This window comes from Suricata suricatta, chromosome 2 (assembly GCF_006229205.1).
Source record: "Suricata suricatta isolate VVHF042 chromosome 2, meerkat_22Aug2017_6uvM2_HiC, whole genome shotgun sequence".
Classification (NCBI taxonomy): Eukaryota; Metazoa; Chordata; class Mammalia; order Carnivora; family Herpestidae; genus Suricata; species Suricata suricatta.
In genome coordinates, this window is record NC_043701.1 from 181868765 (window position 1) to 181881985 (window position 13221).

The 13221-nt window shown below is 48.1% G+C and overlaps 1 protein-coding gene across 1 annotated transcript in view; it reads left to right on the top strand.

Annotated features, from left to right (window-relative positions):
• Nucleotides 1-13221, top strand: part of DOCK1 (dedicator of cytokinesis 1) — a 435479-nt gene that overhangs the window by 357203 nt on the left and 65055 nt on the right. The window contains exons 31-32 of the mRNA XM_029920619.1: nt 7706-7791; nt 7976-8132. Of these exons, the coding sequence (XP_029776479.1) occupies nt 7706-7791; nt 7976-8132 (243 nt within the window). The remainder of the gene's footprint in view (nt 1-7705; nt 7792-7975; nt 8133-13221) is intronic.

Sequence of the window (13221 nt, forward strand, 5' to 3'; positions counted from 1 at the left end):
AAGATTAAAAAAGAAAGAGTATAGTAGTCATTCACATTAGGGAATTCTCCAGTTCCCAGGGTCTCTGGATTGTCAGTAGTGTCATGAAGTTATTGAAGGACAGCCGTGGGGTTTCTGCCTCCATTCTCAACTCTGCCCCTAGTGGTGGGTTCAAAAACTGTCTAATATTAGAGGACAGGACTGTGTAGTAGCGTGAGGTAGCTATGCACATGAAACTCTACCTCACAAACAATCTCACTTCCATAAAACATGTCTCGCTCAGACATATGTAAATAAAAGCATAAATGTAGGGCCACCAAACCCACCGTCAGTAAGCATGGTCAGCTTCTTGGATCTCTTGGTCCATGGTCATTGACCATGTGTTCATCGGTGTTGTCATCTGCTGTGCCTTCAAAGACCGTGGTAGTACACACCAAGGGTTTTTTTTTTTTTTTAAATAAAGGCAGAACAATGAGAACTTGTGAAAAAATCTCTCTGCTCTCTTAATCTGTTGTCGTGAATTGGGAAAAGATCAATTTCCTTTTCTCTCGGGATATCTCGATTTCTTTCTTTTATGAGCCTGTCTCAGCCTCCCAGGTGCAATGTCCCATGGATTAGCACCCTCCCGAGACCCGCTGCCTCCCGGTCATCCCTTTTCACTAGGCTCCGTGTCACTTGGCTGGATGGGTGCAGATTACAGCGGCCGCGTCTCTGCGTGCTCTCCGGGCCTCCCTGGTGAGACGCAGGGACTTGTCACCTTGCTCGTCTCCAGCATCCAGCTGCTTCTCTCGGCCCCTGGCCCAGGCCTCTCCTGGACCACAGCCTCTGTCTCTTGACGAATCTTTTCTTACTCTTCCCCATCCTCCAGTCAGCCGACCCTCACCTTCTATCACCTGCTCTTCCCCAGGCACTAAGCAGTGCCCTCTGCCCTCGGTGGTGGTGTGGCTGCGTTGCAGTGAGTGGGCACATGCACAGAACAGCAGGGTCCCCACATCCCCGCCTCCATCCAGGAAGCCTCCAGGCTGGGGCTGGCTGGCTGCTGTTTAACTAATCCGCCACCAATCCCATTATCTAACCTTATTAGTCACATCAACAAGGGCTTTAAATTGGCTTCACTTTTACAGCAGCTGTGCAACACTAACGGAGCGAGAGGAAGACTTTAGGGCTTTTCCTTTTTGCAAAATGTTTGTGTTTTGAACCTGTGATGTAGCTTTTTTTTTTTTTATGCTGTGTCTTTCTGAGCAGGGCCGTTTAAGCGCCGTTGTTCGTACAGTATGCACAATGTTGGGGCATGGCATGCTCTGACCGTTGCAGTGAAGAGAGGGGACCTGCCGGATTCGAAGAAAAACCTGCCATTTTGCGCAAGATTCAACGGCATCGAACCATTACTGCAAGTTCGGAAGCAGGCGTTGGAGATGGCTTCTCTGCAGCTCCGCGGAGTTGCCGCTCCTAAGGCCTCGGCTGCAGTGGAAGGACTTCTGATCTCATACACACATTTCCCCAAAAGTCCACTTCTTCCTGTCTCTACTTTTGCAAGAAAGAGCATGAATCTTCATCCAAAAGAGGCGGGTCCCTGTCCTTGTCCTCGGTGCGCAAGGTCCCGCCTCTCCAGGCTCCAGGCGCTGCGTGGACTTGCCCGGTGTGGGATGGGGAAGCTGCAGTTGAGCTTTCACAAGCTCTGCTCTCCTGCTGGCCGGGGGCCCCTCTCCCCAGGGCTGCAGGCCCGGCCTCAAGCCGGCTGGACACCGTTTGTGCCGGGCAGACCCTCCCAGGTGCTGGATAAGCTCTGCAGAGGCCCGCCGACAATTCCTGGTCCTTCCAGCCCTTTCTGAGAGTCTTTGCGATGTGGACGCTGCACCTGTTCTCCCCAGTCATCGCTTCTATGCGTCTCCTGTCCATCAGTCCCGAAGGACGCCTTCTCGGGCATCTCTGCTTGCACCACAAGTCATCCCAATGGTGTGCTCACTGTCCCCCATGCCCTCCCACCCCCTCCCTGACCCCAATCCCAGAGTGGCATGTTTATGCGTGAACTTGAAGGTCTTCGGGAGATCTTGACTTGGTTCAAGGGAGCGCTCCTGCGTGTGACGATTTCAGGACCTGCTGCGCCGACCTTTGGAGGCAGTGGCATCTCGTGTCCCTTACGTCACCCGTGCGCCGCGGCTGAGTCGCGTTACCTTGAGACGCACGTCCACCTGACCTGAAACTGACTTCTCCCCCATGTCGCCGACACCTCGCCCCTCAAATCAGTAATGCTCCGAGTCTCGGTCTCACTGGAGTTTGCTCCATTAAAAAAAAAAATCATACTTTTAAATTCCCTCCTGGCACCTTATTAAAGAATTCCATTTGTTATGTCTTTGGAAAAAAAAATAATCCAGAACTAACAGCCGAGAATTTCAGCAAATGGCCGTACGGGCCGTATACCATTAGTAAAGACAATGGGAAAGGCTCTTCAGCAAAATAATATTTTCAAGCATGGAGCTATTTTCTGAGGGTCAAGGAAATGCTCAGCAACTTCCGGAAGTTCCCATTTTAGTTGTGGCAGTATGAGCACATGAGTCATCTTTGTGTCCTCAATGTTTTTGCGGTCCTGTCTGAATACCCTCTTCCTCCTGCCCGTGCTGGTGACCCTAACCGACAACTGAATAACCCAAGTGGAGGTTGCCGGCTTCTGCTGGCTGCTGGGAGCGCAGGCCCACTTGGCTGGGTCATACGCTCGTTTGGTGGCGATTTTATCCTGTTCTTTCTTTCATTCTTTGGCGTTTTGTTTGTTGGTTTATTTTCGCTTTCAGTTGCAAAATAACCCTTGATTTTATTGTTCCGGGCCCGGAAAGTGAACACGGGGCACAAGAAGGAGGCTTTTCTTTCACTGAATCCCGGAGCCCAGAGTCTGAGAGATCATGGAAGCCAACACCCGTGACTCTAATAAAAGTTCTGATTACACTGAATTCTGTTTTGAAACGCCTTCCAGCAAAGAGACACCCACTCCCCCCGTAGTCTCTTTTAAGTTGTTTTAAATGTTTATTTATTTTTGAGGGGGGGGAGAGTGGGAGTGGGGGAGGGGCACAAAGGGACAGAAGATCTGAAGCGGGTCTGCGCTGACAGCAGTGAGCGCGATGCGGGGTTTGAACTCAGGAACCCCAAGATCATGAGCTGAGGCAAAGTTAGACGCTTAATCAGCTGAGCCATCGCGGTGCCCCTCCCGTCATCGCTTTGAACCGAATGAAACAGGACTCCGTCTGAGGGCAGCTTCTAGAGTCGTGTCATTGAGTACAGCCCAAAGGACCCTTCTCGCCGTGTGTGCCATGGAAATGGGGGGCAGCCACGCCTGTCTCAGGTGTGGCCTGGATAGCTTCCCAGCCCTGGGGCTCTTGAGCCTCGAGGCAGAAGCTTCGAGGTCAGCAAACAGCCTTCGTGCTGGACTTGGAAGGATGTGGGGACGTGGAGGGAGAAGGTGAGGTGGTTCCTTCGGCTTGCTCATGTCATCCACGCAGGTACAGCTCAGCGACGTTCTCCCGCCTACCCGTCCTGTCAGCGCTAGAGGGATCAGACGTGGTTCTGCGGTTCCAGTGGATTGGCCTCGCTCCTTCTGGAAGTTCAGAAATTGAGAGCGATTCCTTGGAGCTCTCTGATACCAGGGGGTGCTCTCAAATCATGGTCCTCCCGCCAGTATCTTGTGAGCACATTTTCTTGAAAAGAAAACAAACAAAATAGGAGAAAGCAAAGCACCACTGGGCAGAGAGCATTCCCAAAGGCCTGTTTGTAGAAGAGGCGAAGGAATGCCTTTGCTAACGGACATAGAAGGACATGTTCCTGGATTTCAGATTTCACCCCGTTCTTGATAACTCCCAAGCACTTTATCGACGTGGTGACCTCTTTGTGCAAACCTTTCCATCCTGGTCCAGCTCCCTTTCCTTGCTCTGACATGACCTCAGATCCTTGTGTAAATGCATTCCTGGATTCCTAAGAAGCAGGCCTGTTCTGTGCATCTATCTGGGCCTTATAGCCGGAACGCTACATCCAGCTTCCCAAAAAATGGTGCATTCTCGACCGAACAGAAGTGGCTTTTGGATTATCCACTGCTGAGATCCTTCACTCCATGATCCCTTAAATTGGAGCCAATAGCCCGTGGTTAACTGTGGTTAAAGCGGTCATTCCTTTCAAAGTTAATTGAATTAACAATGCTGTCAACCTTCCGAAAAGCCGTGTGTTCTCACAGACTCTGTTTCATATTCTTGGAGGGCCGCTGGTTTGGGAGGTTAGGCGCTGCTCTGTTCAGCTTTTTAAGTCGGACCCCCCCCGGAGACATTTTTGTAGTGATACCGGTGATTCAGAAAAGAAAGGAAGTGTATTGATTTTGCTTATCACATGAGTAAGCCTCCTCCGTCTCTGGAGTCCCACAGTAAACCCTGGCTAACTTTAACCTCAGCATAGAGAACCTGCTAGAAATTACCAGACAGTATGCATTTATGAGCAAGAGAATAAACACAGTTTTGGTTGTTTTGCTTTTTTTTTTTAATTTTTTAAAAATGTTTTTATTTATTTTCAAGACAAAAAGAGCATGAATGGGGAGGGGCAGAGAGAGAGGGAGACACAGAATCCAAAGCAAGCTCCAGGCTCTGAGCTGTCAGCACAAAGCCCGATGTGGGGCTTGAACCCACAGACTGCGATATCATGAACAACATCTAACCGACTGAGCCACCCAGGCACCCCTTGTTTGTTTGTTTTTTTTTAATCAGCTCTGTTCTATCAGCAAATGGACTTTCTCCTTTTATTTGGACGGGATCGTTGAGTGCTGATTATGATCACAGTTCACAGCACACTACCAAATTAATTCTAGTATGTTCTGTAAGAAACAACGTAGGCCCTGGAATGCGAGGCTAGCTGTGGATCTGGGCACCGAATCCTTGCTGGTAGACAGGGCTTCCAGGTGTGTGTGCAAATCACTTAGTTTAGATGAGAGGTTAGTAAAATTAGAATCAGCTGTGTTCTCTGATTTACTTCTCATTCATCCACTCATTTTAGGAAACATTAAGTTCATCAGTCAAAATTTGATAAGCCTCGTACTTAAGGAGCTGGCGTTTCCGCGTTGGCCTTGTTTGTGACAGCTAGGCTTACGCAGAAGCAGGGGAAACGTGCTCTTTCCCTAAAGTTCAAATGCCTCCTGATTGACCGGTGACGAGGGGATTCAAGAGCCCGTGTGGTTTTGTCCGTGTTGGTATAAGGCGTGCTTTTCTGCGTTTCCGGTGACTTCCTCATTGTACACTCATGAAGCGTGTGGCATGCGGTCGTGTGCTTTGATTCCTTCGGTCTTATTTGGTGCCCCGATTATCACTTCACTTCCTCTGTGGTGACCCCATCGGGTGCCCTCTGGGTAATGGGACTGCTGGAAACCTCAACCCTGATCCGCCTCCTTTTCCATTCCAAAAAGGCCCTGCCTTCTGCGGAGTTCTTTTCTGTAAAGAGCAAAGTCCTAGTGGGTTAGGATCAAAAGGCGGTTGATTTTATAGTAGAGTCATTATCCTGAGGCTTCAGGTAAAAACAATACATGTTCTTTTTTCTTCCTCACTAGAATTGCCTCTTTTTCTATGTTCCTGAGATCCCTGAACTTCTCAGGCCAAACAATAAAAAATTATTTGGGGAGGAGATGATGGGGAAGATCAAGAAGAGAAGTGCAGGATTCACTGAGGTCCAGAGTTTTGTGATGTTGTAGAGTCCTTGATGTCAAGCAAGAATCAATAGTCTTCTCCAGCCCTGTTTAGGCGTCCACTTCATCTGTAGTGCGAGAGAACTGTGGCTTCCGGCAGCAAGTCGTGATCAAGGTTAGGCGCATCTCTGCCTGTTCGAGGCTCCGCCCTGGGTCTCCCCAGGCCCCCTGCCTTCTGCCCCCCGGGGGTCACAGTCAGCTGCCCCCATAGGAACGGCAGCGGCACCATGTCTCAGGCTGTGTCTCAACGGCCATAGGAAGCCCTGCCCAGCTCCAGTCTAGCACTGACTCTCCAGTGATTCTGCACACATAGCACATTCATCCCATTGGAACATCACCCCCAGGTGCCCTTCTAGAAGAGACCAGGAGGAGGAAACTTCTCACCGTTACACAGCTTAAATAACTATAGGATCCACGGGATGCCTGGGGAGGCTCAGTCAGTTAAGCATCCGACTGCGACTCGTGATCTCACGGTTCGTGGGTTCGAGCCCCGCGTCGGGCTCTGTGCTGATCGTTCAGAGCCTGGAGCCTGCTTCAGATTTTGTGTCTCCCTCTCTCTGACCCTCCCTTCTCGCACTCTCTCTGTCTCTCAAAAATAAATAAAAAACATATTTTTAAAAGTTTAAAAAAATAAAAACCATAGGATTTTAGTAATAGTGAGAGATGTGGGGGGATTGTCTGAGCATGTATTTTATTTGTTTTTTTAATTAGTTTATTTATCAGATTTTATAAATTTTTTGTTTGTTATTTTTGAGAGAGAGACCGCATGTATTGGGGAGGGGCAGAGAGAGAGAGGAAGACAGAGTCCGAAGCAGGCTCAGGCTCTGGGCTGTCAGCACAGATCCCGACGCGGGGCTCCAACCCACAAACCGTGAGATCATGACCTGAGCCAAAGTCAGACACTCAACCGACTGAGCCCCCCAGACGCCCCATGAACATGTATTTTAAGGGGACCTCAGAGACCCTTGCCTACATGCAGGGTGTGCTTGCTTTCTGAATCCTGAATTTAGCTCTTGTTTCCCTCCGTTCCTCCTCTGTCAGTCTTCTCTCAGTCTGGTGTGGTTGTCTCCTGCCCTCACAAGCCTCCTTCCTCCCTGGCCCAAGCCGATGGGTGATTTCAGGGCTCCTGCAACATGGCATCACCTGGCGAGAATCCCGTACAGCAGCAGCCCTGAATTCTGCCTGGGATGGGGGACTGGGCAGCAAGGACCAGCTCTCAGACCCTTTAATATCTAGGTAGTTATCTCCAGCCCAGTCAGCCGCACGGTTCATGGCCCCTGTGAAAACGTTTTGGAGGTTTGTACCTCTCCAGAGTGTAGAGTTTTCTTAAAAACTCCAAGAGACAGTTTTGGTCCAAGGAGCATGTCTGAAGATCCTTTCCCACCCCTGTGCTCTGGAAATCGGATCACAAGTTTTGGGGTGAACTCAAGGAACAGCCCAAAGATGGACCTTCTTGAGATGCCTGCCGGTCTTGCGGAGACATTGTCCCTCCTGTGTTTTATAATTTTTTTTTCAACCAAAGTGAAAGATTTCACTCGATCCATCAAGGAATGGCAGTGAAGTGGCCCCTTGCATGTTTTGTGATTGCAGAGAACTCTTTGCTGGCAAGTGAAATGCCATCTGTTCTTTTTCCAGGAACCAACGAGCTATTTTAGATGTTACTTGTTCGAGGAGATGAAGTTCGAGACGGTTTTTTTCACGTTGTTCCTTGATTATTCTTCCTGTGGTTCCCTCGCCTTTCTGTTCTCTGTTCTTGCTCCTCCTATCAGAATGTGCATGTTTAGGCTCCATTAACCAGGAAAGGAAATGAAAGATTCCAACCCACAGCCCCCCTCCAGAGCAGGGGGTCATCAGACATCTCCAGGGGCTTGGGGACGGCATCTCTAAAGTGAAATCAGGCTTCAGAGGCGTAGGGCAACTGTCGGATGATGGCCTCTCACCGATTTACGTACTATTGGTGCTCAGTCATAAAATGAAATGTCTGCCACGCTGATTATTTACGCTTCCTCTGTTTAATTATAGTTTGAAAATGAGATCATCACCAAGCTGGATCATGAAGTGGAAGGAGGCAGAGGAGACGAACAGTACAAAGTGTTATTTGATAAAATGTAAGTGTTGATTAACAGTAGGATTTATGTCAGAATGGAGACAGGGAGACTGTAATTAGACTACAATGAACTTTGTAGCCCAGAAATAATTAAAACGTGTTAATAATGGAAAATACTTTAAATTGCACCAGTCAAGTTTCTTTTTCTGAGTGTGATTAACAAGGTGTGCGTAATTATTTTTCAGCCTCCTGGAACACTGCAGGAAACACAAGTACCTCGCCAAAACAGGAGAAACTTTTGTAAAACTCGTTGTTCGCCTGATGGAAAGACTTCTGGATTATCGAACCATCATGCATGATGAGAACAAGGAAAATCGCATGAGCTGCACTGTCAACGTGCTGGTGAGTGAAATGCAAGTTAATTAAATTTCCGATCTTCGCAGGAAGCCAGAAACCGAACCAAGAAGTTTTCAAGCCTATGACAGCTGGCCACGGAACTTCCTGTGCCTGTCTCCTCCTCTCTTGCCGGGGAAGGGAAAGGGAAGCGCTGTTTCTGCAGATCTACTGTAAACACGTCTGCAAAGTCCTCTCCCCCCAGGGATTTTCACCTCATTCCTCCTGTGGCTAAGAATGAAGAGCCATCTTATTTTGTAACAGGGCAGCACTTTGGTTGATTATAGGTCTCAAGTGCCTCATATTAGGAGATGGCGAGCAGGTCTTGTTGTCGGTTGATTGATGGCCCCCTAAAGATAGGTACGCATCCCGCTCCTTGGAACCCGTGAACAGGACCTTATTTGGGAAAAAAGGCTCCTTGCAGATGTGATTGGGTCAAGGGTCTCGAGATGTGATCATCCTGAATTACTATCCAGGTGGGCCCTAACTCCTATAACAAGTGTTTTTATAAGAGACAGAAAAGGAGGGGACGCCTGGGGGGGGCTCCATCAGTTAGGTGTCCGATTTCAGCTCAGGTCATGATCTCACGGTTCAAGTGGGAGCCCCACGTCGGGCTCTGTGCTGACAGCTCGGAGCCTGGAGCCTGCTTCGCATTCTGTCTCTCTCTCTCTCTGCCCCTCCCTCACTCCTGCTATGTGTGTGTGTGTGTCTCTCTCTCAAAAAAATAAATAAGCATTAAAAAGAAATAGAGAACCAGAAAAGGGGACACACAGAAGACCATGTGAAGATGGAGACAAAGACTGGAGTGATGTGACCATAAGCCAAGGGGCGCTTGGACCCGCCAGAAGCGGGAAGAGGCAGGGCAGGATTTAGGCCAGGAGACGTTAGAGGGCACGCGACCCTGCTGACACTCTGAGTTCAGACTCTGGCCTCCAGAACTGCAAGAGATTCTCTATATGTGTCGTTTCAAGCCCCAGGTTTGCAGTGATTTGTCATAGCAGCCATGAGGAGCCAGCCCACGGAGTCGTGGATAGCAGATGGCTTGGGGAGACTTGGCCATTGCCGTCCTCGGACTTCTGCACATCTGCTGCCACTGTGACGCAGCCAGGTCCTGGGCACACCGCCTTCCTGAGATGGTTGTGGTGCAGTGAGCTGAGGGCAGGGCCCTGTGCTGTCAGGAAGCTTTATGACCAGCTCGGCTGCAGGGAGTTTCTGGCGAACCCCATGGCTGTGAGGAGCCACCGGACCGCCACACCCAGCTTCGCAGCTGCGTGCCTCTCTGTGTCCTCCTCTCGTAAGCAGCCAGAAAAGCAGCCCCTTGGCCCTGAGAGGGTCTTCCTCAACTTCCCCTGCCTGTCCCAAGGCAGGAATGCAAGAAAACACTACTCCTGCCTTGTGCTCTTACTTGACTCCTCTGGATCTGGCGTATCATCGTCTGTCATTAAATGACATGTGCCTGCTCCCTCTTCACCACCATCTTGAGTGGACTTGTAGGCACCTTGAGCTCTTGGAAATGGTCTTTTGTGCCAAGAGGAATATGGCCCATCTTTCCTTCTTTAGAAAACCACCAGAGACGCTTGGATTTAAAGGCAGAAGGAGATTGTTCCACCTTCCATCCGGCGTAGCGTCCATACCGCGTTTGGGCTTTGCGTGAGGACCTGGCCGCTAAAGGCTCCTGACCCATCCGGGCCCCACCGCCCATGGACAGGCCACCTGTCTTGACGAATGGGAAACACCTTCTACAGCAAGTTGTCTTTCCCTAAAAATCTAAATGTGGGGGACTTCTGGTTTCTAGCTAAAATGAGCTTGGAAATTGTCACTCCCACCCTCACCGTAGGAGAGAAGCTGGGAAACTAAAAATCAACAGCTCTTCTTAGATCCATCTTCTCAGATCTACAGGGAAGACTGCTGTCCCCCAGACTGGAGAGAGAAGAGGATACTGTGAGTCCCAGCTCAAGGAGCAGAAACAACCCCCGAGCCAGGACTGGATTAGACTCTTACGCAGTGCATCGTGTCCACCTTCAGCATCAAATTACAAGGCATTCTAACAGCAAAAACACGGGCTGAAGAGATAGAGCACGCATCAGAGACAGGCTCGGCTTTGGCAGAGGGTTTTAAAATTCTCAGGGAATTGAAAACAACCATGGTTAAAATGTTAAGAGCTCTAATATAAAAACAAAGGAGACTTTATGCAAAAACAGATGGGTAATATAAGCAGAAAGATGGAAGCTCTAAGAAAAATAAAACAGAAATGCTAGAAATCCAAAACACTGTGACAGAATAAAGAAGGTCTGTGGTCTCATGGATAGACTGGACAGAGCCGAGGAAAGAATCCGTGAGCTTAAAAGATTGAAGTATGCTTGCGTTTGTGTCGTAAGGGTCTTGGGCAACTCTAAGAATCCCTGGCTTCTGGCTTCCGGCCCTGAGATCTGGCCTCCTGCTCTGCTGACTTTGACCCTCACTTGAGGGCTATTTGTGTGTAGCATAGCAGTGAGTTGTGAGTTCTGCCCCAGGCAAGGGCCCCAGTCTCTTGCCCAGGAATGCCTGGCCCTTGCTTCATTGTCCTCCTGAATTCTTGCCTCTGTTCAGAGTAATGTACTTCTGAGACGCCAATATGGTCCACATGAAGGAGACATCAGTAGTTTTATGCAGGAGAGAAATGGAAGCCTTTTTGAAACCATTCCCTACTAGGGGCATACTCTTGTAGGGCTCCCTCTGATTTGAAAGGGTACCTAAGAAGCTGATTTGTGTCCAGAGAGAAGGATTATTAATACATTTATTAGCTTTCCAACTTCGATGATTGAGAATACTATTTTTTTTTTTTTTAAGCAAGACCTCTCATGTTCGCCAGGACGGGAAGCCTACTGGGGATGTGCTCTGAATGTGGCCTTTTATCATCAGGATGCAGGGTCACAAAGTCAGCTCTTGAAATGCCACGTGCAGTCACAGTTTCTGATTAACCTCTGCTCCTCGTTCATGCAGAGCCTCACTCAGAACCTACGTGTTGTTACCGCTGGCAGCACTGGCTAGGCTTTAGCCAAGAATCACGTCCAGGATTCCTGAGATGATCTGACATCATTCACTTCTTTGAACTTGGAACATCCTGAATCATTCTATGAAGAGTCAGGTGTTCTGTTCTTAACCATCACCCAGGGATCATAAGAGGGATCTCAACCTATCACAAGCCTTTCATTAAAAAAATAAAATAGGGGCACCTGGGTGGCTCAGTCAGTTAAGCGTCCAACTTTGGCTCAGGTCATGATCTCGAGGTCTCTGTGCTGACAGCTCGGAGCCTGGAGCCTGCTTCAGATTCTGTGTCTCTTTCTCTCTCTATCCCTCCCCTGCTTTCTCGCTTGCTCTCTCTCTCTCTCTTTCTTTCTGTCTCTCAAAAATAAATAAACATTAAAAAAATTAAATAAAAATAAAATAGAGCTATGGATTAAAGAGAAACAAGAAAACTAGGATTTTGCAGACAGGTGTTCTGTCTCATATTCACTAGTCAGCTCACACTAGGTTACAGAAGTAAAAACATAACTATATTTTATTGTTTATTTTTTTATTTTTTTAAAGTTTCTGATCTTGTTTATTTTTGAGAGAGAGGGAGAGAGAGTGCAAGCAAGGGAGGGGCAGAGAGAGAGAGGGAGACACAGGATCCGAAGCAGGCTCCAGGCTCTGAGCTGTCAGCACAGAGTCCAACATGGGACTTGAACTCACGAACAGTGAGATCTTGACCTGAGCTGAAGTTGAAAGCTGAATCAACTGAGCCACCCCTGGGTGCCCCAAAATGTAAATATATTTTAGACCTCTGTACCATTTCACCTTCTCTCCTTTTCTTATGAAATAGAGTTTCATTGAGATGAATATGCATATTCATCACTAGAGAAATATAGATGTATAAACATCCATTAGTGATGTATGAAATGCACTCCATTTATCACTAACCAGAAACCCCCTTGAAATCCTAAAATACAATTTAAAAAAAAATAATAAAGAACATAGGACTTGTTGATGCCCTTTAAGCCTATTGACAAATTTTCTTTAGAATCAGTGCTATTTTTTTTATTTTGAAATTTTTTTTATGTTTTTTATTTATTTTTGAGAGAGAGAGACAGCATGAGCAAGGAGGTTCAGAGAGAGGGGGAGACACAGAATCTGAAGCAGGCTCCAGGCTCTGAGCTAGCTGTCAGCACAGAGCCTGACACAGGGCTTGAACCCACAAACTATGAGATCATGACCTGAGCGGAAGCCAGACACTTAACCGACTAAGCCACCCAGGCAATTTTGAAATTTTTTTAATGTTAATTTTTTTGAGGGAGAGAAGAGTGAGAGTGGGGGAGGGGCAGAGAGAGAAGGAGACAGACTCTGAAGCAGGCTCCAGCCTCTGAGCTGTCAGCACAGAGCCTGACACAGGGCTTGAACCCACGAACCGTGAGATCATGACCTGAGCCGAAGTTGACCACTTCACCGACTGAGCCACCCAGGCGCCCCAGTGCTATTTGTTTTTTGAAATGGAGTGAGTGGAACATTCTAGTTGTATGGGTTCGTCTTACTCTTCCTTGCACTTAAAAAAAAATATATATAAAAATAAGAGTTGAGTAGTCACTGTGTCTGACGACCTAAGTCCCCTACACATACGCTTCCCTGTAAGCACATGTGCATGACATTGGATATAGTTCACCCTGGACAGAAGGCACATTTGTGATTCTGTAGAATTTCCTTGTCACCTCATAATCCTGCAATCTTTCATGACTGGTTGGTAGGTTTATTGTGTATGACCAAGTTCTTATTTGCAGTCATCAACCTAGCCCTCTCAGACTGGTGGGCTCATTGTCACTTTATAGACATAAGCCATGTTCTTCATGGCCCCTTTACAAGGCCAAATAAGGTGGTTCTCACGAGAATTCTAAAAATCTTAGTATTTGTTGTCCTCACGAAAGAGTACAGTCCCGGTATTGATGCAAATGTGTAAGTTCTGGAAGATCGGTGAGGCGTCGGGGTGCATTACTGTCAGGGATCTAGTCCCGAAAGGGTTGCTCAGAGACTGACGGAGATTGAGCCCGAGTACAGCCATCAGCACCGGTGCGGAAGGGCCTTGAGA